This window comes from Stegostoma tigrinum, chromosome 49 (genome assembly GCF_030684315.1).
Source record: "Stegostoma tigrinum isolate sSteTig4 chromosome 49, sSteTig4.hap1, whole genome shotgun sequence".
NCBI classification, from domain to species: Eukaryota; Metazoa; Chordata; class Chondrichthyes; order Orectolobiformes; family Stegostomatidae; genus Stegostoma; species Stegostoma tigrinum.
The window spans coordinates 3,725,799-3,749,520 of NC_081402.1; the positions used below are offsets into that span (position 1 = coordinate 3,725,799).

Here is a 23,722-nt window from a genome sequence, read left to right on the forward strand (position 1 = left end):
CGTGCTGCCCGAAGGGGCGGTAGGAGGAGATTCAAAGGCAAGTTTCAAAGAGAGAATCAGGTAAAATGCTTGAAGTGGAACCACTTCACAGTTTTGCAAGGCAGGTCTGGAGCTATCTGGATAGTGCTGGAGAGGCAGTAAAGCAACCAGATGATCCTCGCACCAAAATACTTAAGCCCTGAGATGGGGGAGCAAAGATTCAAGTCCCCAACCAGGCAGCTGGTGCAATTTGAGTTAATTAACGAAACCTAAAATTAAAGGCCGTCTTGGCCATGGTGACCATGAGTGGAAAACCCATCTGGCTCACTAACGTCCTTTCATAGAATTCCTAGAGTGTGGAAGCAGGCCATTCTGCCCAGCATCTACACACACCCAAACACATCCCTCTGCCGTATCCTTGTAACTGCATTTCCAATGCCTAATCCACCCAGTCTCCACATTCCTGGTCACTATGGGACAATTTAGCACAGTCAATCCACCCTAAACTGCACATCTCTGGGCACTAGGGGACAAATTAGCACGGCCAATTCACCCTAACCCACACATCTTTGGACTGTGGAAGGAGGAAGGAAACTGGAACACCCGGAGGGAACCCGTGAAAACAATTGCCCGAGGGAGGAATCGAACGCAGGTCCCCAACACTGAGAGGCAGCCATGCTAACTACAGAAACACCGTACCATATTAGAAATCTGTTACCCTGGTCTGGCCTAAGTGTGACTCCAGGCCCACCACGTGGGTGACCTTTAAAATGACCTGAGCGAGAGATAGCCACAGACAATTAGGGGTGTGCATATCCCACAGAAGTGTGAAGTTGCAGAACACAGGGGAACAGCTGATTTTTAAATCCCTTACCTCTGGCGACTCTGTACTCTGGTCCATGGGAATATCCTGCCCCAGGGACATGGCTATTGCCCTCATCATTTGATCCTCTTCAGACATACTGAGCTCCTGAAAAGATTTAGTGTCACATTCTCAGACAGGAACAATCATCTTTCCAAGTCATGACATGCAGACTCATCCTTTAAGCTAGAAACCTACAGTAATACACGTGATACAGGGCACGGGGCCAAAAGCATAATCTGTGACAGTTTCAGGAAGGAATGAGCCACTGCAGAGAACTGGCAATTGAGTGTGTTGTGTACAGGGAGTTATAGGGACAGTCTCAAGACCATCAGCCTTAACCACCTGATACCGAGTAACACTCAAGTTTACAATATATAAACTGGCATCATCCACAAGCTTTCACTCCCTCATACCTGTCAATATGAACCCAGCCTGCAAATATAAGGCTCCAGGTATCAGACAAGTGGCAGAGTTACAGACTGAAATCTAGAGAGTACCAGGCCCCCATAACCCATCAATTAAATTGCAGCCTGTAATTGATTTCGAAGCATCCGTCATTCTACGTACAAATCCCTGGCCTGAACCTCTTGATAGAGCTTTAACTCACTCCCAGGTATCTGTTATTCTGTATATAAAACACCCTGAACTCCCTCAATCAGATTCCAGTCTGTAACTCCCTCCCGGGGTGTCTGTTATTCTGTATATAAACCACCCCAAACCCCCTCAATCAGATTCCAGTCTGTAACTCCCTCCCTGGGGTATCTGTTGTTCTGTATATAAACCCTGAACTCCCTCGGTTAGACTGCAGCCTGCCTGGTAAGACCATAAAGGATCAGACTGAGACATCTCTGCTTTCCACAAACTCCCCACAGTACCAAATCCCACTCCACCATCCCCGCCAAAACAAACCATAAAGTGCCTGAATAAACTGTTACTTGCCCTCACACGTACAGCTCCTCCTAGAAGTGGCGGAGGGTGTGTTAACAGGTATTCCGTGGCCTGCTCCATGCTGCTTGTATTCAGCAAGGCCTCCATGGCATGCTCCCTTGTGAAACCCATGTCCATCAGCTGAATAGCAAAGAAACAATTCAGTCTGGAGTTTGTAACCACAATCAGGAAGTTGCTACATTGCGCTGGTTAACAAACAAGAGACTGTAAAGCCACAACTGCACCGCACACCAAAGTTCCCACACCACTCGATAATGACAACTGCTCCTAGGTTTTCCATCTCTCAAAATCTAATTATCAGGGGCTTTGGCCCTAGTCCAGTTTGTTGGAGAAGTTGAGCACTGGAGGTCCGTCAGGGAGTTAGGGTGCTGCCCTCTGCTAACATGCCTACCTACACAGAGTGGGCCATCCACCAACCACACTGCATTTACACAGTGCCTGCAAGTGAGCAAAAGGGGCAATTAGGAAAGCCCATGCTCAGCCTGGGCCAGGCGACCGGACCAGAACGCAAGAGGCAGCGAAATCAGCACTTTCCATTCAACTGTTGGGAACCCACTGTGGCCACATTAGGCAATGCCAGTACATACCCTCAGCAGTTCTGGGTAGACAAATTTGACAGGTACCAAAGCAGGTAATGCATTTCTGGCTAAAGGGCATGAGCGTGGCCAAGAGAAAGGCTATTCAAAAACTCCAAACTGTCAAAAAGAATCAGTTCAAATTACAGTAGGAGTTTGGGGTGCACATCTGTGTGAATGCACGTGAGAGAGTGTAAGTGGAAGTGAGAGAGGGTGAGGAGGTGAAATTTCCACAAGCCTACATACACTTTACCCAAGAAACTGTGGCTTTAAAATTCTGAGTGACTACCAGGGCAAACTTGCTGAACGAGTTGGTCTTCTGGTTTCCAATTCATTGAACCCTTAGTGTTGAAGCAGTCCATTTGCCCCTTCAGGTCCACTTCTAGCATTTCCCATGTCTAATTCACTAAAACCTGCCAACCCCTGGGCACATTGGTGCAATTTAGCATGACCAATCCATCACGACCTGCACATAGGGGAGGCAATGGCCTAGTGGTATTATCACTGGGGTGTTAATCCAGACACCTAGATAACATTACAGGGACCAGGTTCGAATACCACCACGGCAGATGGTGGAATCGGAATTCAATTTTAAAAAATTAAATTAAGAATCTAATGATGACCACGAATCCATTACCGATTGTTGGAAAAAACCCATCTGGTTCACTAATGTCCTTTATGGAAGGAAGGAAACTGCCATCCTTACCTGGTCGGGCCTAGATGTGACTCCAGACCCACAGCATTGTGTCTTACTCTAAATTGCCCTCTGGGCAATCAATGCTGCCTGGCCTGCAACATCCTCATTGCGTTAATGAGTTAAGAAAAATAATCTTTGGACTGCAGGAGGAAACCATAGCACTCGGAAGAAGCCCACGCAGACACGGGGAGAATAGGCAGGCTCCATGGGGTGGAATCAAACCAGTGTCCCTTGCGCTGTGAGGCAGCAGTGCCAATCACAGAAGCACTGGGCTGCCACATCTCCTTTCCCTCTCCCCGAATGAGCAAGGGCAGCCCATTTCCCCTCCCCAGTCCTCACCTGCTGAAGCTGCTGCTGGTTCACTTGCGGCTCACGCCTTGGTGCCGTGCCTTCTTCCTGGGGTCCTTCCTCCTCTGTCCTGCTGCCCTCTTTATCCTTGGACAGGCGCTCCCGGATCACTGGCTCACCCCGCAGGATGTGGCACAGGATCGCCAGCATCGACTCGGCCATGCGGCCGCCATACACCTTCAGCGGCTTGCGGTTCCACAGATTCTTGATGCAGTTGAAGGCGGCCTGGCAAAACAGTTCAGAGAACAGACAGGCAGGTAGGCATGAGGACAACACAAGAGGGGCTGGCACTGTGAGAAACACAGAGCGGGGGGGCAGTTGAGCACAAACAGCAGGGCAGATGGTGAGAGCGAGCGCAAGAGAGAAATTAGAGAGGGTGGGGGGGTCAGGTACAAAACAGGAGATGGGGTACAAGTTATACATCTGGTCCAGAGGACTAGGATTGGAGGCTTTAAACTACTGGGAGAGGGTGAATAGGCTAGGGCTATTTTCCATTGAGGAAGAGAGGCTGAAGGGTGACCTTCAGCCATAAAATCGAAAGGGGCATGGATAGGGTGAATAGCCAAGATCTGTTCCCTAGGGAATGGGAATCCAGAACTAGAGGTTTAAGATGAGAGGAGAAAGATTTAAAGAGACCCCTCAGGAAACTTTTTCACACACAGGGTGGTGCGTGAATGGAACGAGATGCCAGACAAACTGGTGGTGGCTGGTACAATGTCAACATTTAAAAGGCATCTCAATGGGTACATGAATGGGAAGGGTTTAGAGGAATATGGGCCAAATGCTGGCAATGGGACTAGATTAATTTAAGATAGCTAGTCGGCATGGGTGAGTTGTGCTGAAGGGTCTCTTTTCTGTGCTATACATCTCTTGTGACTCTATGACTAACTGCTGGATGGGGCATCACAAGCTCAGATCCAGTCTCCTACACAGCCAGGGAATGAAGGGGGAAATAGCTAGTGCAATTCATTCAACTTGCCAAAAGCTGTTACGGGTATTTACTTTGCAAAAAAGACGAGAAAGAACAATTCAGGAGAGAACGCGATGAGTTCTGACCTGGCATGTGCTTACTGCAGGTTCAAAGGAAGCAACTTCAACAGGAAATGTTCAAAAAAAGTGCAGAACTGGATAAATACTTCTGGGGGCAAAAAAGTGCTGTTGGGCTATTTAGGGGGAAAATGAGACTAATTTGATAGCTGTTTCAAAGATCTAGCATAGGCCTGATGGGTAGGAAAGCATTCCCCTACTGTCCCATTGCAGGATTCTGCACCAACCCAGGGCTAGGGTGGGGGTGAGGTGAAGCGTACCTTCTGGGTGACCACCAAGAACCGCAGCGCGCTGAACTGCGGGATGCTCTGGCCTCCAGCTGGCTTGGCCGGGAGCGAGTGCGGAGACTCCAGGACTGTCGTCGGATTCACCATCTTCTCCACCAGCATGAGCCAGGCATCGAGGAACTCACCAGTACCGTCTGGAAGCTCCATGTGCTCCAGGCCTTCGGTGGTCGGTACTTTCCCACCCATTGAGAGGGCCCAGTTAAAGGTCCTGGCCGGAAGAGAGTTCAGAGCTTTAAAAGTTATGCACATGGTTCCGACATTCACAGCCCCACCAGTCTCATTAACTATTGCATTTACGGTGGGCGAACAGACTGGGGATGCTATAGCCACTAAAACACAGATTTACATCAAAGCAGATTCTCCTGCTCCTGCCAGACTCGCATGCTCACGAGGCCTCCTCGTTTCTGTTTCAAATTACACTCAACACTCTGAACCCAGCTGGTTTCCCCGATGGGGTTACTCACTCAAACAGGGCATCGTGTCCTCCAGAGCACAGGAATTTCTGAAGCATCAAGTGGTAAGGATATTTCCTCTCATCAAACAGCATGGGCGACGTGAAGCCCACGGAACAAATGAAGAATGTCAACCTGAAGGCACCAGATAAATGAAGAAAAAAAGAAATTGAATCTCAGGACAGTGCACATTTTTAAGGCACACAGTGTCAGGGTGGGTGAAAGACTGACCTCCGTAGGGGAGAGGTCTCTTCCTTCTGAGAACCAATTCTTGGCGTTAAATAATTTCTGTGTCTTGGACCCAAGACTAAAAATGGATCCGGCGCACAATGGGAAGGATGCTTATCTAGGGTCACGAGGCCACCCAACATTGGTAAGGGGGTTTCTCAGAAGCTTCTCTGTCCCAGATCTCAGTGCTGTGGGTGTGGGTCAGCTGCAGTTCTCTAGGTAGCACAATGGCAACGACATACAATCTGAAGGGGAGGTGGCTATAAAGCCTCACCCAAGAAGCAACAACCCACCAGCGATTGGTAGTCAAGGGAGGAAATTTAATCAAAGGAGGGCAGCTTTCCAAACCATTGGCTGACATTATCCGATTTAACACCTTAGACTGTCGATGACCCCAGAGGAAACAAAGGCATTTGAGCACTATTCAGTAGCGAGAGAACGGGATAGGTGCTGGCTTCAGATGTTTATTTGAAAGTTGGAGTGGGCAAACAGGCAGGAAACACTACGGCCCCTGAAACAGAGATGTGCACTGGAGCGCACTCTCCTGTTCCTGCAGTTGGTAAAAGCAAAACTGGCTGTGCACAAAAAAACAAACACCCAATACCATCACGGGAAGCCTTTTCCTTCTCTAGCAGCAGTGACCAAGTCTCAGAGAGCAGCCCATCAGGCAAGAAAACTCCACAAAGAATTAATGAAGTCTCTCAGCTACCAGCACACAGACCAAGCTCGTGGGAGCCACTGCATGCTCAGCGAGGACATACCCATCATTCAAGCCGTGACCGGCGCTGGGATTACAAATCTAACACCATCGTCGATCGGTGTAAATGGTACGCTGATGTCCTTCAGGGAAGCAAATCTGCCACCCCTACCTATGACACCACACAAGGCTGGCTCCCAACCACGCTTTCAATTGGACATGGCAAACCAGCTTACTTAGAAATGGATGGCAAATGCTGTCCACATCCCATGCACGAGGCACCAAAAATAAAAATCCCAATTCCTTGCTCTTTACCCTGGAAGCTGTCACCTGGTGAAGGAGGGCAATGAGTACTTTATGAACTCTGGAAGGAAATTGTACGGAGATGAGGAAAAGACTCTTGGAATAGGGCACATGAGAGTCGGAGCAAGGCCATTCATGATAGAAGTGAGGAAATCATTGAATCAAATCCCTAAAGCGTGGAAACAGGCCATTCAGCCCATCAAATATTCACTGCCCCTCTGAACAGCACCCTCCCCTACGCTATCCCTGTAAATCTGCATTTCCCATGGCTAACCCACCTGGCTTGCACATCCCTGGGCACTACGGGACAACTTCCCATGGCCAATCCCATCCTAACCCCATATATCTCTGGGCACTACGGGACAACTTAGCACAGCCATTCCCACCCTAACCCGCACATCCCTGGGTACTACAGGACAATTTAGCACGGACAATCCCACCCTAACCCGCACACCCCTGGGCACTACGGGACAATTCAGCGCAGCCAATCCCACCCTAACCCGCACATCCCTGGGCACTACGGGACAATTCAGCGCAGCCAATCCCACCCTAACCCGCACATCCATGGGCACTATGGGACAATTTAGCACGGCCAATCCCACCCTAACCCGCACATCCCTGGGCACTACGGGACAATTTAGCACGGCCAATCCCGCCCTAACCCGCACATCCCTGGGCACTACGGGACAATTTAGCACGGCCAATCCCACGCCTAACCCGCACATCCCTGGGCACTACGGGACAATTTAGCACGGCCAATCCCACCCTAACCCGCACATCCCTGGGTACTACAGGACAATTTAGCACGGACAATCCCACCCTAACCCGCACACCCCTGGGCACTACGGGACAATTCAGCGCAGCCAATCCCACCCTAACCCGCACATCCCTGGGCACTACGGGACAATTCAGCGCAGCCAATCCCACCCTAACCCGCACATCCATGGGCACTACGGGACAATTTAGCACAGCCAATCCCACCCTAACCCGCACATCCCTGGGCACTACGGGACAATTTAGCACGGCCAATCCCGCCCTAACCCGCACATCCCTGGGCACTACGGGACAATTTAGCACGGCCAATCCCACGCCTAACCCGCACATCCCTGGGCACTACGGGACAATTTAGCACGGCCAATCCCACCCTAACCCGCACATCCTTGGGCACTACGGGACAATTTAGCACGGCCAATCCCACCCTAACCCGCACATCCCTGGGCACTACGGGACAATTTAGCACGGCCAATCCCGCCCTAACCCGCACATCCCTGGGCACTACGGGACAATTTAGCACGGCCAATCCCACGCCTAACCCGCACATCCCTGGGCACTACGGGACAATTTAGCACGGCCAATCCCACCCTAACCCGCACATCCTTGGGCACTACGGGACAATTTAGCACGGCCAATCCCACCCTAACCCGCACATCCCTGGGCACTACAGGACAATTTAGCACGGCCAATCCCACCCTAACCCACACATCCCTGGGCACTACGGGACAATTTAGCACGGCCAATCCACCCTAACCCGCACATCCCTGGGCACTACGGGACAATTTAGCACGGACAATCCCACGCCTAACCCGCACATCCCTGGGCACTACGGGACAATTTAGCACGGCCAATCCCACCCTAACCCGCACATCCCTGGGCACTACGGGACAATTTAGCATGGCCAATCCCACCCTAACCCACACATCCCTGGGCACTACGGGACAATTTAGCACGGCCAATCCCACCCTAACCCGCACATCCCTGGGCACTACAGGACAATTTAGCACGGCCAATCCCACCCTAACCCGCACATCCCTGGGCACTACGAGACAATTTAGCACGGCCAATCCACCCTAACCCGCACGTCCCTGGGCACTACGGGACAATTTAGCACGGCCAATCCCACCCTAACCCGCACATCCCTGGGCACTACAGGACAATTTAGCACGGCCAATCCCACCCTAACCCGCACATCCCTGGGCACTACGAGACAATTTAGCACGGCCAATCCACCCTAACCCGCACGTCCCTGGGCACTACGGGACAATTTAGCACGGCCAATCCCACCCTAACCCGCACATCCCTGGGCACTATGGGACAATTTAGCACGGCCAATCCCACCCTAACCCGCACATCCCTGGGCACTACGGGACAATTTAGCACGGCCAATCCCACCCTAACCTGCACATCCCTGGCACTACAGGACAATTTAGCACGGCCAATCCCACCCTAACCTGCACATCCCTGGGCACTACGGGACAATTTAGCACGGCCAATCCACACTAACCTGCGCAGAATGCACAAACTCCACACAGACAATCGCCTGAGGCTGGAATTGAACCCGGGTCCCCTGGTGGTGCTAGGCAGCAGTGCTAACCACTAAGCCTCCGTGTCGCACCTGCCCCCCCACACCCCCAAACATTCTAAAGGATGGGACAAGTTGGAACTGCCGCCACTACGTATGAGTAGATTCCAGGTCATTTCATTTTACACAGCAGGAAATAGTTTTCACTTTCACCAGAGAGGAAGCAGTGCAATCTCGCATAACGGGCTCAGTGGACACATTACCTGTTCTAAAGCTCCACCTGACTGAGCAGACTGGACACCAGCACGTCAGAGGCCAGGGCTGCAGCGATGGGAGGTGGAGGGGAGGCCAGCGAAACCTACCTGAAGCGGGGGGTTGGTGTGTACGGTGGCGGCTGCCACGACAAGCCTTTGGTCAGGAGCTTGGTGAGCGCGGATGCCGTCCCTCGTGCCGCCGGGGTGGGCGCAGTGGTGGTGCTGGCGGGGTGGTGGCTCCGTCTCTGTCGCACGGGCGATCCGACACACAGCTTGACCAACAAGCCAAAGAGTTCGGCCAGCGCCCTGCCAAGCCGCGAGGAGGCTGCGGGTTACAATAACAAAGGTCAGTGTCACAAGCGGGTTGGGGGGGTGTTCAAGAATACACAGGCAGGAAAAGAATCAAATGGTTATGTACAGAGAAACCAACTCCCAACAGTAACACTGTCACAGTCCCAGAGGACCACAGGTCTGCTCTCTCAGGTTAAATGGACACAGTCGCCCCTCTCTAATGGGGAGGCAAGGCTGAGAATGTGGGGACCTCCGTGCTGACCTCAGCCAGTATGGAAACTGCACCCATGTGGTCGGTGCTGCACAGGATTGGCAGCCAGCCAGCTGAGCTGGGGGAGGGGTGTCATATGCGATATAACCAGCACCGGGCTGGATGGGATCCCCACCCGCCCCCGGGACCCATTCCCAAGGGTCATCCAACTCCCTGCTCAAATTGCTGCAACCATGGCCTCCAGGCTTACCCTTCTCCATACCACTCAGAATAGACAAAGATGGAGGCTGCGGTTCTGGGCGGGCGCTTGGGGGGGGGGGGGGGGCGGGTTGTTTTGTGCAATTGGGAAAAGGGATGGGGGGGTGGGGGGAACAAGAGATAGGGAGGAGGGGAAGAGGGAGAAAAGGGTCGGGGAGGGGAGAGGGAGAGGGAGACTGACAGAGAGATAGGGAAAGGAGGAGGGGAGAGAGAAAGGGGTGGTGGTGGAAGAGGGAAAATGTGTGACAGGGAGGAGGCAGTTGGGGTTTGGGGGTGGAGGGGGCAGAAGGAGGAGACAGAGACAGAGGAGGGAGAAAGGGGAGTGAAAGCGAGACACAGACAGATTCTGGGTGGTGGAACCCAACAGATGGCTAAGTCCAGTCAGAGGGTGACCACTGACCTTCTCCGGTGTCCCTCCGGAATAGCCCCAGTGCTCATCTTCATGAGACAGCATTGCTAAAGCAGCGACACAGTGGCCATATCGGAGGGAGTTGACAGCATCCACAGCAACTGCACCTACCAATGTTGGATCCATTCTGGCACAATTCACTGGGAATGACTCACCCGAGAGCAACGGTTTGATCTGCTTGATCCGCGCAGCCATGGCCGGTGTAATCTTGGACTTCCCTTTGGCATCGGAGGTGCTGGGTTCATCCGTTTCCATTGGTGCAAGGGTGTCTCCATCCAGGCTAATCCCCTCCAAGAGCCCCTGAGCTGACGCCTCCACTGTACTGTTTGCAGCATCCATTTCTGCTTCTGAAATGCCGACAAAGAATAGGGGATTTTGGGGACGGGGTTTGGGGGGAGAAAGGAGGTTTAAAAAGGAAAGAGAAGGTGGGGGGGGGGTGGAAATTGGCATCAGGAAGCCTTTGATTTCTTTGCAAGCGGGAGTTGGACCTCCACAATGTCTCAGAGGTCACATGAAACAAGAACAGCCTCAAAACAAGATGGACCTCCCAGTGTCCAGTGCACATTAGATCTGAGCCAGGGTACTGCTAATTTGCACTTTCATTCACTGAAGTCCTACGCACATATCACCCTGTGATGTCCTCTGTGCCAGCCCCAGGACCTTGACCATGCAACACCTACATTTTAAATGCCCCTCCACAACCAGAGTGCCTTCCTCTATCTGGAAGCCTCGCTATTCTCAGAATCTCTCAGTCCTGGTCTCTCCCAATTTAAATCGTGCCTGCATTGGTGGATTCAGCTCCAAACTCTAATTCACACCCCACCTCTACCAACCTCCTCCAAGTTAAAATCCACCCCCTAGGATACAGTTTACAGCCTCTTGTTCTCATATCTGAGGTTCAGCATCACTTTTGGTTTGCCAGCTCCACGAAGCTTAACGATGTTAAAAAGGTGTTGCACGAATGTGAGCTGTTGTTGTTGACTGGCATGTTAGTATGAAGAGCTCACCTGCTCGCTTCGCTCCAGTGGAGGTACCTGGTGTGGCAGCAGTGGCAGGCTTGTCCTCTTTTGGCACCAGCTTCTGCATGTCGGCCTGGCCAAACTCGCAGCCAGCTGGAAGACTGAATCCAAACAAGACAGTTAGCTTCCATATGTGCCTTCGAGTTGCACTTCATAACCTTGTGCAAAGTGTCCAAAATTTGCAGATCAGCACTGCAGTGCTAACATCAGCCCACCCAACAAAATCTCACTGTTGCTCACAATCCATTTGCTCAGGGGAAGGACAGGAAAACACTAACCGAAACAAGCCTTTCAGCCTATTGAGCAGGCTCCACCACTCTATCACAGCTGATGCATTTTATCCACCTCATCACCTTGTACCACTGGCAGCTCGGATCTCAGAATCCTTGATACTAGATGGTCAACACTGCCTTGTCAAGGGGAGGTCATATCTGACAAATTTGATTGAGGGCTTTGATGCAGTGACACAGACAGTGGACGAGGGTAATGCTGTGGATGTTGTATATTTGGATTTACAGGAAGTACTTGATACAGTGACACACAACAGGTTGGTTAGCAAGTTAGAACCATTTGGGATTGACAGGTCCTTATCAGCATGGACTAGAACATAGGAAACAGAGGATAGGTACAGATGGGCATTTCTCAGATTGAACAGAAGTTGAAAGTGATATTCCTCGGGGATCAATGTTAGGACCCTTGCGTTTTCCGATTTATACAAATCATTCGGAGCTGGGTGTTGAGGGCTGCAAATCTCTCCGTTTGCAGATGATACTGAGCTGAGAAGAATGGTGAAATGGGAGGATGTTGAGCAACTTCAGAGGGACACTGAGAAGTTGGCCAAACAGGCAGATGAATTTCAAAGCAGAGAAATGAGAGGTAATGCATTTTGGTAAATTAAAGAGAGACACAATACAGGCTTGATGGTACAACTTGGAGGGGGAGTACAGGAGCTGAGGGACCTCGGGCCTCACGTACATCTTTCTCTGAAGGTAGCCAGGCATGCTGCAGTTATTAAGGTAGTGTAGAAGGTTTATAAGTAGAGACAGAATACCAAAGCAAGGAAGTGATGCTACAGCTCTACAAATGATTAGTCAGAACAGATTAGAAGTATGGCAGTCAGTTCTGGGCAAGCTAAGGATGTTAGAGCCCTGAAGAGAGCTCAAAGGAGATTTCTTAGAATGATGCCAGGAATGAGGGATTTTAGATACAAGGTAAGATTGGAGAAATTCAGCTTATTCTTGAAGCAAAGATTAAGTAGTGATCTTATTGAGGTACTCAAAATTATGAACCATTTGACCGGGTGAGAAAGGACATCTTGTTTCCAATAGCTGGTATGTCAACAACTAGGAGTCTCAATTTCAAGATGGTCAGTGAGCGAACCAGGAGAAGAGGGAAAAACTTCTTGATGCAGGGTTGTTAGAATTTGGAATGCCTGCAAAAGTGGTGGTGGAGGATTCCATAGGAGGTTTCAAAAGAGAGCTGGATTTATATCTGAAAGGGATGAAGTTGGAAGACTGCAGAGATACGGCTGGAGAGTGGGACGAGTGGGGTAGCTCTTTCAGAAGCTGGTACCGACATGATGGATTGAATGGTCTTTTTCTGTACTGCAAAATTGTAATGATGTTGCGAATGCACCGAAGCTGCTTCCACTAATTTTCCACAGGTGCATTCCGAGACCCAACTGTTTGTTGTGTGAAAAAGATTTTTCTCACCTCACCTACTCTGTTCCAAGCCACTAAAACCTCTGCTTATCAGAGAAGAGGAAAAAGTTTCTGCCGGTTCAAGGAGGGCCCGGACCCAAAATATCAACTTTCCTGCTCCTCTGATGCTGCTTGGCCTGCTGTGCTCCTCCAGCTCCACACAGTGTTCTCTGTCTTCAGCATGTGCTGTTCTTACATTTTCCCAGTCCAGTTTGTCAGACACTCCCACCAAATCTCCCCTTCACCTCCTCTTGCACAAGGGAAACAGGCCCAGCTTTCCTCAAGTGAAGCAGTTGGTACTGAACCATTCTGGTAAACAAGCATGGTAACTGCAAGCTCAAACTGCAATAACCACACCCTGTCCAACATCAAACAAAGTGCTGATATGCAGCAGCCAGGTAGCTCAACGTTTTAGCGCAATCCCCAATGAAGGCTAGCTCTACCTTTAACTTCACACAACGCTTGGTGTTTTGCACTTGGGGGTCCAGTCTCCCTTAGTTCCTGGTGCATCAGTTCCAGGAGGAATTTAAAAATCTGTCCTCTCACCCCTCTAGGATCGCGGCTCAACACCCTGAATGGCTGCACAACCCTGGGGCCTTCAGTGCTTCCCAAGATTCGAGCACCAAGTGATTCTCTCCTGGCTCCTTTGGCCTTGCCTCACCTGTTTGGGGTACAAAGGGACAATAGGACAGTGCTCTCCCACACCAGCGAGCAGTATAGTTGGCTGAGCTTGTTCAGGACATTCAGGCCCAGCTGAGAGCCCCATTGGTTCACAGATATGGAACGGATTTCACTCTGGGGGAAAAAAAAAGAGAAGAGTCACGGCTTGGCAAATCAAACCATTTTGCAACACCACTTGGGCTTACTCACAGATAATCAGACACGCCTCACACGTGCGGAAACTCCCACACTTATAAACCAGACCCTTATTGTGGCAAAATACCCCAGCAGCAACTGGAGTAAAGCAGTGTCATAGAAGCCCTACAGTGTGGAAGCAAGCCATTTCGAGCCATCGAGTCTGTGCCTCCAAACAACATCGTCCTCCTCACACACACACACCCCCCGCCCCAAATCAACCCTCTATGCTATCTCTGTAACTCTGCATTTCCCATGGCCAATCCACCCAAACCCGCATACCTTTGGACCGTGGGAAAAAAACCAGATCACCCAGAGGAAATGTGCAAACTGCACTGAGGTAGACAGATGGTGGAATTAAACCTGCTGACTGGCACTGAGAGGCAGTGCTAACCACAGAACCACCATGCTGCCTCCAAAGACTGACCTACATAAGGAGCCCCACAGTCTAATTCTAAGGCACGTCTCACAAGGAAACAAGCAGGTAACAGGTACCCAAGAAGAATTGAGCATGTGGGCAATAGAGTTGGCAATCATATGCAAGGAAGGGCGCGCGAGCAAAGCATGCAAACCAGCAGTTAACCTTGCAGGGTGTTCAGCTTCCAGAAGAGTGAACTTTGACCTCATGTCTCTTTACCCAACAAGCGGAGTTTTTGACCCTCACCTGGCCCACTCTGCAGGTGTGCACAAACATCATGATGTAGGCGTGTGCTGCAGTGAGAGCGTGCAGCAGTGGCGTGGCCTGGGCCGAAAGCGTGGCGTCAACCACGTTGCCAGCATTCGCCAGTTCCCGCAGGAGGACAGAACCACCGGGGGTGTCAATAGGTCGGTGCAGTGGCTCCAAGGATGACAGTATGGTGTCCAGCTGAACAAGACCTTCCTGCAACACCTTCAACTCGTGTGATAGTGTCTGTGGGAATACGATAGGGACAAGACTGATTAGATGTGATCATGTACTAGCTGATGTTCCTGGCACAAAACAAACTAATTAAGCAGCTCATTTAAGAGAGAGGCATATTACCAAATCAAAGAGACTCAACACCTTCCGATAATTAATAATAAAAAAATCAACGATGGTTTTACAGCTGATGGAAGCTTCTGTAAATCAGACACAGGCAGGCAGTGAGAGCACGCGCGAATGCCACACAGACACAGAGTGAGAGATCTTATGACTACACACCAGAATGGACTTGCACACCCCTGCGACAGCCTGGCAAGCAGCAGAAGTGGGGAAGTCGATGGGAAGATTCGGCAGCCCCAGGATGCAGACGAGAGGCTGCAGGCCCTTCTGGGTCACAAACTCCTGACAGTGGTCATCGGTTGTGTTGTTGCTCAGGATCGACTCAACAAACTTCATCTTGTGGAACAAGAGAGATAGAGATAAATACAGTGGTTAGGGTACACTAGATTTAAGGGTTGGTGTAGAAAGAGTCAGGTTCAGTTAGAATTCTACAGGCCTTTGCTGAGAACACATCTGCAACATGTGCGTGCAGTTTTGGTTCCCACGTTTCAGAAATAATGTCTCACATTCAAGGTGCTTATAGTCAAGGTTGGTCTCTGGGAGGAGTGGTTTGCTGAATAAACTGGGCCAATATCCTCTGGAGTTAGAAGAACAAGAGACAATCTCACTTGAACATACAAAGGTTCTGAAGGGGCTCAGACAGGGAGGAGGCTGAGAGATTGTTGAAGAATCTAAAACACATGGGAAGACATTGAGAATAACAAGACGATTGTTTAGGGCTGAGATGAGGAGTAATTACTTTACGGAGGCAGCTCTGAATTTTTGAAAAGCTGTACACAAGAAGCTTGCAGCTGCTCCATCGTTCAGGATGGGTCAGAGGGATACAGGGGACAGGCAAGCAAGTGGAACTGAAACCATTGATCAATCATGTCCACAGTGAATGATGGAGCAGGCTCAACAGGCTGAATGGTCCACTCCAGCACCCAGATCATGTGCTTTTATCAGTTAAAGTGGGGCGAAGGACAACAGACACAGCTCAGTCAGTTACCATGCCGCCAAATTCCATGGAAGTCATGGACCAAACCTGGCAATTTGCTGCAAGCTTGGTCAGAGCATTGGGGTAGTGAGGCAAAGGGGCAAGTGAGATGGCTCCTGCTCCAACCACCTGACATTTGCTGTGCAACATATCTCAGCCAGAGCAGGCTGTACCTACACCATGCCTCAGGATTCTGGGCAGGGAAAGGGTGGGGAATTAGGATCAAAGATAGCAGCGAGGAGCAGGGAAAGAACAATGATGGCCCACTTGTGGCAGGATTGCACTCTGGATGGGATAAGCAAGGAGGTTGCAACTTTCAATGCAGAGCATGAATCTGAAGAGTAACCAACCACAAAACACATTTTTCTTCTATTTCCTTCACAGGACGAGATCTAGCAACTACTGCCATCTTGACTGCCTCTTAAGACAGCAGTGACGAGCTGCTTTCTTGAACTGCTGCAATCCACGTGGTATAGAGCCACCTGCAGTGCTACAAGGGACGGGGATTCCAGGTTTCTGACCCAGTGGCAGAGTGAAGGAACAGCCAACATTGTTCAAAGTCAGGATGGCATATGCTTTGAAAGGAAGTTTGCACTTGACGTCCCCATGTGCGCAGTAGGGCGTGAGGACAGCAGGTTTGGAAGATGCAGTCAGTAAAAGCTGGCTCAGCTGCTTGAGTGCATATTGTAGAGACACTATTCAATCTTGTGTTACATCTTCCTTCAATGGGATTAGGGAACTCAAGTTGCATACAGCCAGAAATTAAAAGCAGCACAAAAGCTGAACTGATCATAAATTCAGATGTATTTGGAGTGAGCAATAAATGCTGGCTTGGCCGATGACACCCAAAGTCTGTGAAACAACAGTAACTCTAAAGGTGAAGCATTGCTGGGGTCAGATCACTCACTATAACACTGGGATACAGAACCAGTGGAGGGGGTAGGGGCGGGTCTGTCACTGTAGAACATTGCGGTACAGTACCAGTAATGAATAGGTCTGTCGCTGTGTAACACTGGGGTACAGTACCGGTGGGGGACGGGTCTGTCCTGGGGTACAGTGCCAGTGGGGGACAGGTCTGTAACACTGGGGTACAGTACCCGTGGGGGACAGGTCTGTCGCTGTATAACACTGGGGTACAGTATCAGTAATGAATAGCTCTGTCACTGTAAAACACTGGGGTACAGTAACAGTAATGGCTAGGTCTGTCACTGTATAACACTGGGGTACAGTACCGGTGGGGGACGGGTCTGTCACTGTATAACACTGGGGTACGGTACCAGTGGGGGAACAGGTCTGTCGCTGCATAACACTGGGGTATGGATAGGTAACAGTTCACTTACCACATTCAGTATATAATCCATCAGTGGGATAGGTATCCTCTCCTCCGTGCCAACCACCCTGAGAATTCAAAAAGAAAAAAAGTGTGTGTTTTGGGAAGCATTTAAAAGAACCAAGACAGGTTTCGTCTCTACTCAGGGACCCACCCAGAGCCAAAATGGGCCTTGCTATAATGATGTCCAAATGGTCATGGTACCGAAATGATTTGAGCAGCTCTCAGGTGTACATGCGCAGAGAGAATCATACAACAATGGAGGCAATTCTGCCCTCATGTCAATGGAACAGTACAGAGAACCAGCAACCTGTTCTCGGCTCATTGCTTCAGTCCCCTCCATATAGGGATCAAATCTCGTGATGGTCATGACCGAATCCGACCTCCTCTTCCTTTCCAGGCAGCATCTAAAAAGATTTCTCAGGTCCCCCATACCTCTGTGGGCGTTCATTTACAGACGCCCCTGCTAACAAGAACAGTTACCGAGCAAACAAAATTGCAGCCACTTAGCTCCAATCCTGCTGTACCAGGTGATATAGATTGTGACTAACCTATGTTTACAGTCTGAATGCCAGGTTCCCATTCACCCACAAGAATCAATCTACCTTCACCTTATTCAACCATCTCACCTTCCCTGACTTCACAAGTAGTGTGCTAAAGTCACACAAGCCTCAGAGAAGAACATTTTCCTCCGTCCAAGTCCTGAAAGGGTGTTTGTGAATTTTATAACAATGCCCACTCATTCTGCACTCACCCAGAACAGGAAACATTCATTCTATGCCCACGTTGGAAAGGCCATTCAAAATCTTGCCCATTTCCAACCTGAAGTCACCCACTCTTATAAACTCCTCCTTAAACCTTCCGAAACCAGACATGATTCTGATCGTAACTGATAAACTGCTTCTTAACGGTTTTACCGACACAAACCTGGCAGCAGTCTCGCCCCACAACAATTTAAGGAACAGAAAGGTTAACTGGACACACAGCAACCTAAACGGATGCCCACTGCAGGTGGGTCAGACCTGCAGTTTTAAGCTGCTGGGGTGCTCATGCAGGGCTAGACCGTTCCTCATTGGGAGGGGCACGGGCAGGAGGAGGTGACAGAGACGGGGAGGGGCACGTGGTGTTAACAGGAACGGGCGGGAGGTGACAGAGACAGGGAGGGCTGTAGGGGCAGGTGGTGGTGACAGGGACAGGAAGGGATGCAAGGGTTAGAGGATACAGAGATGGAGGAGGAGCAGAGAGGTTACAGGTTACAGATTTACAGGGTTATAGGGGTTATAAGTTACAGAAATGAGGATGATTGAATGGCTGAAGGAAGTGACAAAGGCAGCACTGAGCCAAGATCTTGACCGGCGAACATAATGGATGAAATGCATGATCTCTTGTGCAGTTGGCCTGAATATCTGTCCACATACAACAGCCTGTAGCAGGGAGCGGCAAGGTTCTTAAATCAGTTCCCTCTTGCTCAAGATATTCCTCTAATTATTAACAGGAACTGTCTACAAGCCCTGGCACATGGGGTTAACAACTAGTGCATTCCTACAGAAAATACTGCGTCTTTTGTTTCGAAGGCACACAACACGCTTTCAGCCAATACTCCATACGCACCTGGAAACCGGTTGACAGAAGCAACGTACTCATTGCACCTGAGGCCACAAGCAGACTTCCATCAAAATAAAGACCACCCTGCTCACAACACAGTAATTCATCTATGAGATGCCAATGCCCATCTCAGAAGCAGAGAGGCATCGGCAACCTGAGTCACCAAGGGCTCAAGATCAAGTAACACCAGGGAGGCCTTTAGCACACTAGGGGAGACACGGGTTTCTATGAACTGAACAAATTGGCCCAAGTTCTCAGACGTTTGTCAGCACTGCAATGCGGCTGTCCCTCCCTCTTGATCGCTGGCAATCCCCCCAGCCTTCTGGGTGGATGCTTGTTACGATTCTCCACGACCACCTGAAGCCCCAATCATTTTAAAAGCGGAAAACAAAAACACCGTGTCAAAACATTTGTCAAGCCGAAGTGCTGCCTGCTCAGGATACCCCCCACCCCACAAAATTCATTCAGATCTGATCAGATCCCCAAAAGCCAGGTGAGGGCTGGGCAAACAGGAACGACCGCGCATGCTGGTTGCTGAACCAGACCAGAAGCTGATGCAGCACGATGTTCTCGAGAAGAGACGGGCACAGAGAACCCCATCGCCAGCCCACACAATACTGCCTGCTTCGAGTCTCCAACTGCCGCAGTCCACAAGCATGAACGAGGCTGGCCGGTGGAACGGTCGCATAACAATACAGCCGCAGCGAATTTCTACTGCGCCGGCGTGAATGGTACCACAGTCTTTGATCCCAGCTCAAGGCGGCCTGCCCTCGTCAGATCGAGGCTCTATAGGTCAGAAGATCGCCGACTGGCAGGGCTTAACTGTTTGACAGTGGGATGCTGAGGCAGCCCGTGTAAACAATTCCACATCCCAACTCTCTCAAAGAATTTAGAAGTTCTGAGAGAGAGAGAGAGAGAGAGAGAGAGAGAGAGAGAGAGAGAGAGAGAGAGAGACGGAGAGAGAGAGCACGAGCGAAAGAGAGAACGAGCGAGAAAGAGAGAGAGAGAGAATGAGCAAGAACGAGCGAGCAAAAAAGAGAGAAAGAGACAGAGCTGGCAAACTGCAGGACCTGGGCTGATGCCAGGAGCCTTTTGGGCTTGGCAGCAGAGCCGACAGAGTGCCCTCCTTACACAAGAGCTGCTCTTTATGTTTTGTATTGCGCCTTTAACTCAGTGGAAACATCCCTATTCCACCCAGTCACATCACGTTCGTGCAATCGTGACCAGAATCGGCAGCAAGACAGAGGGGATTTCTGCACAGCTCGACCAAAGTGGGAGATTTTAAGTAACATTGCAGGCAGGGACAGAAAGATGAGAAAAGGTTTTGGGAAGAATTTCTAAAGACCCACAAACCAGTAAACTGTGTATAATTTGAATCTCCTTAATTGAGAAAGGATGTACCGGCACTGGAGAGGGTGCAGAGGGGGTTGGCTCAGGAGGTGAGATGGAGTAAGCTGGGACGAGAGTCAAGTGAATTTAAGAAGTGGGGAGGGGAATCTTTTAGAAACATATGAAATTATGAAGGGAATAGATAAGATAGAAACAGGGAGGCTGTTTCCACTGGCAAGTGAAACTAAAACTAGAGGGCATAGCCTCAAAATAAGGGGGAGCAGATTTCAGACTGAGTTGAGGAGGTATTTATTTACCCAAAGGGTTGTGAATCTGTGGAATTCCCTGTCCACTAAAGCAGTTGTGGCTTCCTGATTGAATGTTTTTAAGGCGAAGAGAGATGTTTGAACAGCAAAGGAATTAAGGGTTATAGTGAGTGGGTAAGTGGAGCCGAGTCCACGAAAAGATCAGCCATTATATTACTGGATAGCAGAGAGGTCTGCCATTATTTCTTAAAAGGCCAAACAACAAATGATGGTGGGGAAGGTGAAGGGATCATGGGCGCTAAGAGACAGGGCTCCCCAGTGCTGACCTCCAAAAGGGTATATGCTAAAAGCAGTTTCATTTGAAAACATTCAAATTAGGAAGAGAGGCAGAGATTCAAAAGTCAGCATATGGTTTCCTCCAGCATTGGGAGGACGGACTGAGACTCTATCATCAGAGGGAGGACTTAGGCCCATAGCAAGACATTTCAACAATTCCAGGTGAACTCCAGCAGGCACATCACAGTTAAAACCCTTCTGCAGAAGGACCAACTCCCCTGTCGGGTCCAAGGCACATTAGCGAAGACTAGGACTGAAAGATTTGTCGTCTCCAAAAGTAGAACACAGTAACAGAGCATCCTGTTAAGGTCACCATTCTGCACACCTGTCCACAGGCTCCAAACAAGATGCCCCACAGTTGGAGCCGCTGGATCTCAGGAAGAAACGAGAGATTAATATTCCCCCACTCTGATCATTTTTGGGTCACTCCCAGCAAACATTGTTCTTGCACAGCAGCATTTAAAATGCAAGCGAGAAACCTATTTCCTGTCATAACAAAAATGCGAACTTCCAACCGTCTGGTGATCACTGTTCCAAGATAAGAGCTCGAGATTCAAAGACATTTGCAGGAAGGAGCTGGGGCTTTCATAGACATTGTTCTGGAGCAGCATGCTACGCACATCAAAGACTGCAGGATTAAATATAGGCCCTGCAGTGGATAAATTGCAAACATGATTCCTTCTGACTGAGAAGTAACATTAAAAAAAGCCATCTCTACACCATTGACCACTTTGTCCTTCACATGGCTCAGACGTAAAAATTAGGAGAAAGAGTCAGCCCTTCGAGCTTTCTCTACCTTTCAATAGGGAATGCGACAGTCTAATGGTATTATCGCTGGACTGTTAATCCGGAGACCCAGATAACATTCTGGGGACGTGGGTTCAAATCCAATCACAGTAGATGGTAGAATTTGAATTCAATTAAGTGTTTGGAATTAAAAATCTAATGATGACCGTGAATCCATTGTCGATTGTCAGAGGGGAAAAAAAAAGCTGTCTCGCTAATGTCCTTTAGGGAAGGAAACTGTCATCCTTATCTGGTCTGGCCCACACATGACTCCAGACTCAACAATGTGGTTGACACTGAACTGCCATCCGAGCAATTAAGGTTGCAATAAAAGCTGCCTTGGCCAGCGATGCCCTCATCGCATGAACGAATAAAGAAACAAAAAGCATGACCATGGCTGATCCTCTGTCTCAACACTATATCCCCACTTTCATTCCATATGTCTCAATGACATGGATATCTGAAAATCTACTAATTGCTTTGTTGACCCAGCCTCCACAGCTTCTTGTGGTAGTGCATTTCACAGACTGACTACCCTCAAGATGAAGAAATATTTCCTCATATTAGTCTTAAGTGTTTATCCTGAGACTGTAGCCGCAGCTCTAGACTCTGCAACCAGGGGGAGCATCATCCCTGCATCAATTCCATACAGCCGCTGTTAAAATTTAACGTGAGGGGGCTAGGGACAGTTTGTGTAGCAGAGAGGGAGCTCACTTCCTTCAGAATTCTTGTATGGGACGTAAGCATTGTGGATAATTTTCCCCAGGGGGAAATGACTATTATGAGAGGGCATAATTTTAAGGTGACTGGAAGAAGGTATAGATGTCAGAGATAGGTTCTTCAGTGGGCCTTCAGACTGGTGGGCCTGTGGAATGCACTGCCAGCAGTGGTAGTGGAGTCAGATAGATGAGAGACTTTTAAGCAACTCTTGGATAGGCTCATGGAGGATAGTAAAACATAGGGTACATGCAGGGTAGACTGATCTTAGTAGGCTAATAGGTCGGCACATCATCATGGGCCGAAGGGCCTGTACTGTGCTGCACTGCTCTATGTTCTATAATAGAATAGATTCTTCATTACACTTGTGAAGGTGGCACAGAGCTCCCCTTCTCGAACTGCGGCAGTTGAAGTACTGCAGGGCTGTTTGTGACCTCAGTGACACCGAAGAGTTGGCCAACATCGTTCCATGTTTTGGGACAGGAGCTTACAGGCAGTGGGGTTGCCATGCAACTGATGTCCATCTAGGGGAGAAGAGGTGGCGGGTTTGGAAGTTGCTGTCGGAGGTGTCAGGGAGAGTCGGCTGCAGTGCATCTTGCAAAACTAGCTGCTGCATTCCTTATGTCACTATGCACTCGATAAGTAATTCGCTGGTCATTCACGGCAGTCTGTCAAGGCATCACAGAGACACTCATCCTGGTAACAGCATTCAAATGAATCCAAACGCACCGGTGGGCGTAGCTACTGGAGACATTGCAGGGTAATGTGTGTCATGAAAGTATTTGAAAGCCTCAGAAAGGGTAAGGAGGTAGTTTACCAGGAACTGATCTCAGACAAGGTTGAAAAACTATTCCCTCTCTGGGGAGGGGGTGCACAAACAGTGATTCAATGCTATTTCACACAAGGTCCAGGAGAGAGGTGGAAAGCGATTCAGTAAATAACTTTCACTGGGGAGTTGGACAGGGACTATAAGTAACAACAACTTTGGAACTACCTGTGAAAAGACAGCGGGGCCTGCGAGCAAACAGGACTGCCCCGTCAAACAGGCAGCTGAGGCTTAACTGGACTCCTCCTGTGTACTACAATCCAACTATTGACACATTGCTCAAACCATTTTTTTTTTAAAAACCCCTCCTCCCACAGAAACTGGGGATATGAAACACAACGAGGAGAGATGAACTGGTGCCAGGCTGTGGCAAACTTAGCCCCACCAACCTGGTGGGATGTCAGCTGCCTGGCCACTGCAGGGTTAACAAACCAAAGCTGGGAACTGGAGGAGCTGTCTTTCCATTCCAACGCGCTGCTGGCACAGCTTCAGAGGAGCCGGGGGAGCATTTGCCAAAAGCAGCAAAGCCAAGCTCCAGGCAAGGAAGAGAGAGCACACACAGGACTTTTAAGGTCACTCAGGAAGATGTGAAAAGATTGCGGCCAGCGGGGGACACTCCACAGAGAGTTCTCTGTCCCTGCGCAAAGGGAGGATCTTAGTAAATCCACGCGTCAGCGTCTGAGCTGAGGGCAAAGGCCTGGGGGAAGGGGGCTCCTTTCCTTAAAATCTGAGTGAGCAGCAGGCACAAGGTGATGGGCACTTGAAAGGATAGCGGTCCAAAAGCACTGAGCATCTTCAACTGCACAGG

General features: G+C 49.7%; 1 protein-coding gene across 1 annotated transcript in view; it reads right to left on the minus strand.

Annotated features, from left to right (window-relative positions):
- huwe1 (HECT, UBA and WWE domain containing E3 ubiquitin protein ligase 1) overlaps positions 1-23,722 on the minus strand; it is a 221,466-nt gene that overhangs the window by 105,150 nt on the left and 92,594 nt on the right. The window contains 12 exon segments of the mRNA XM_059643207.1: positions 854-949; positions 1,784-1,912; positions 3,404-3,637; positions 4,720-4,954; positions 5,211-5,333; positions 9,088-9,304; positions 10,304-10,495; positions 11,156-11,268; positions 13,529-13,662; positions 14,387-14,632; positions 14,903-15,079; positions 17,060-17,117. Of these exon segments, the coding sequence (XP_059499190.1) occupies positions 854-949; positions 1,784-1,912; positions 3,404-3,637; positions 4,720-4,954; positions 5,211-5,333; positions 9,088-9,304; positions 10,304-10,495; positions 11,156-11,268; positions 13,529-13,662; positions 14,387-14,632; positions 14,903-15,079; positions 17,060-17,117 (1,954 nt within the window).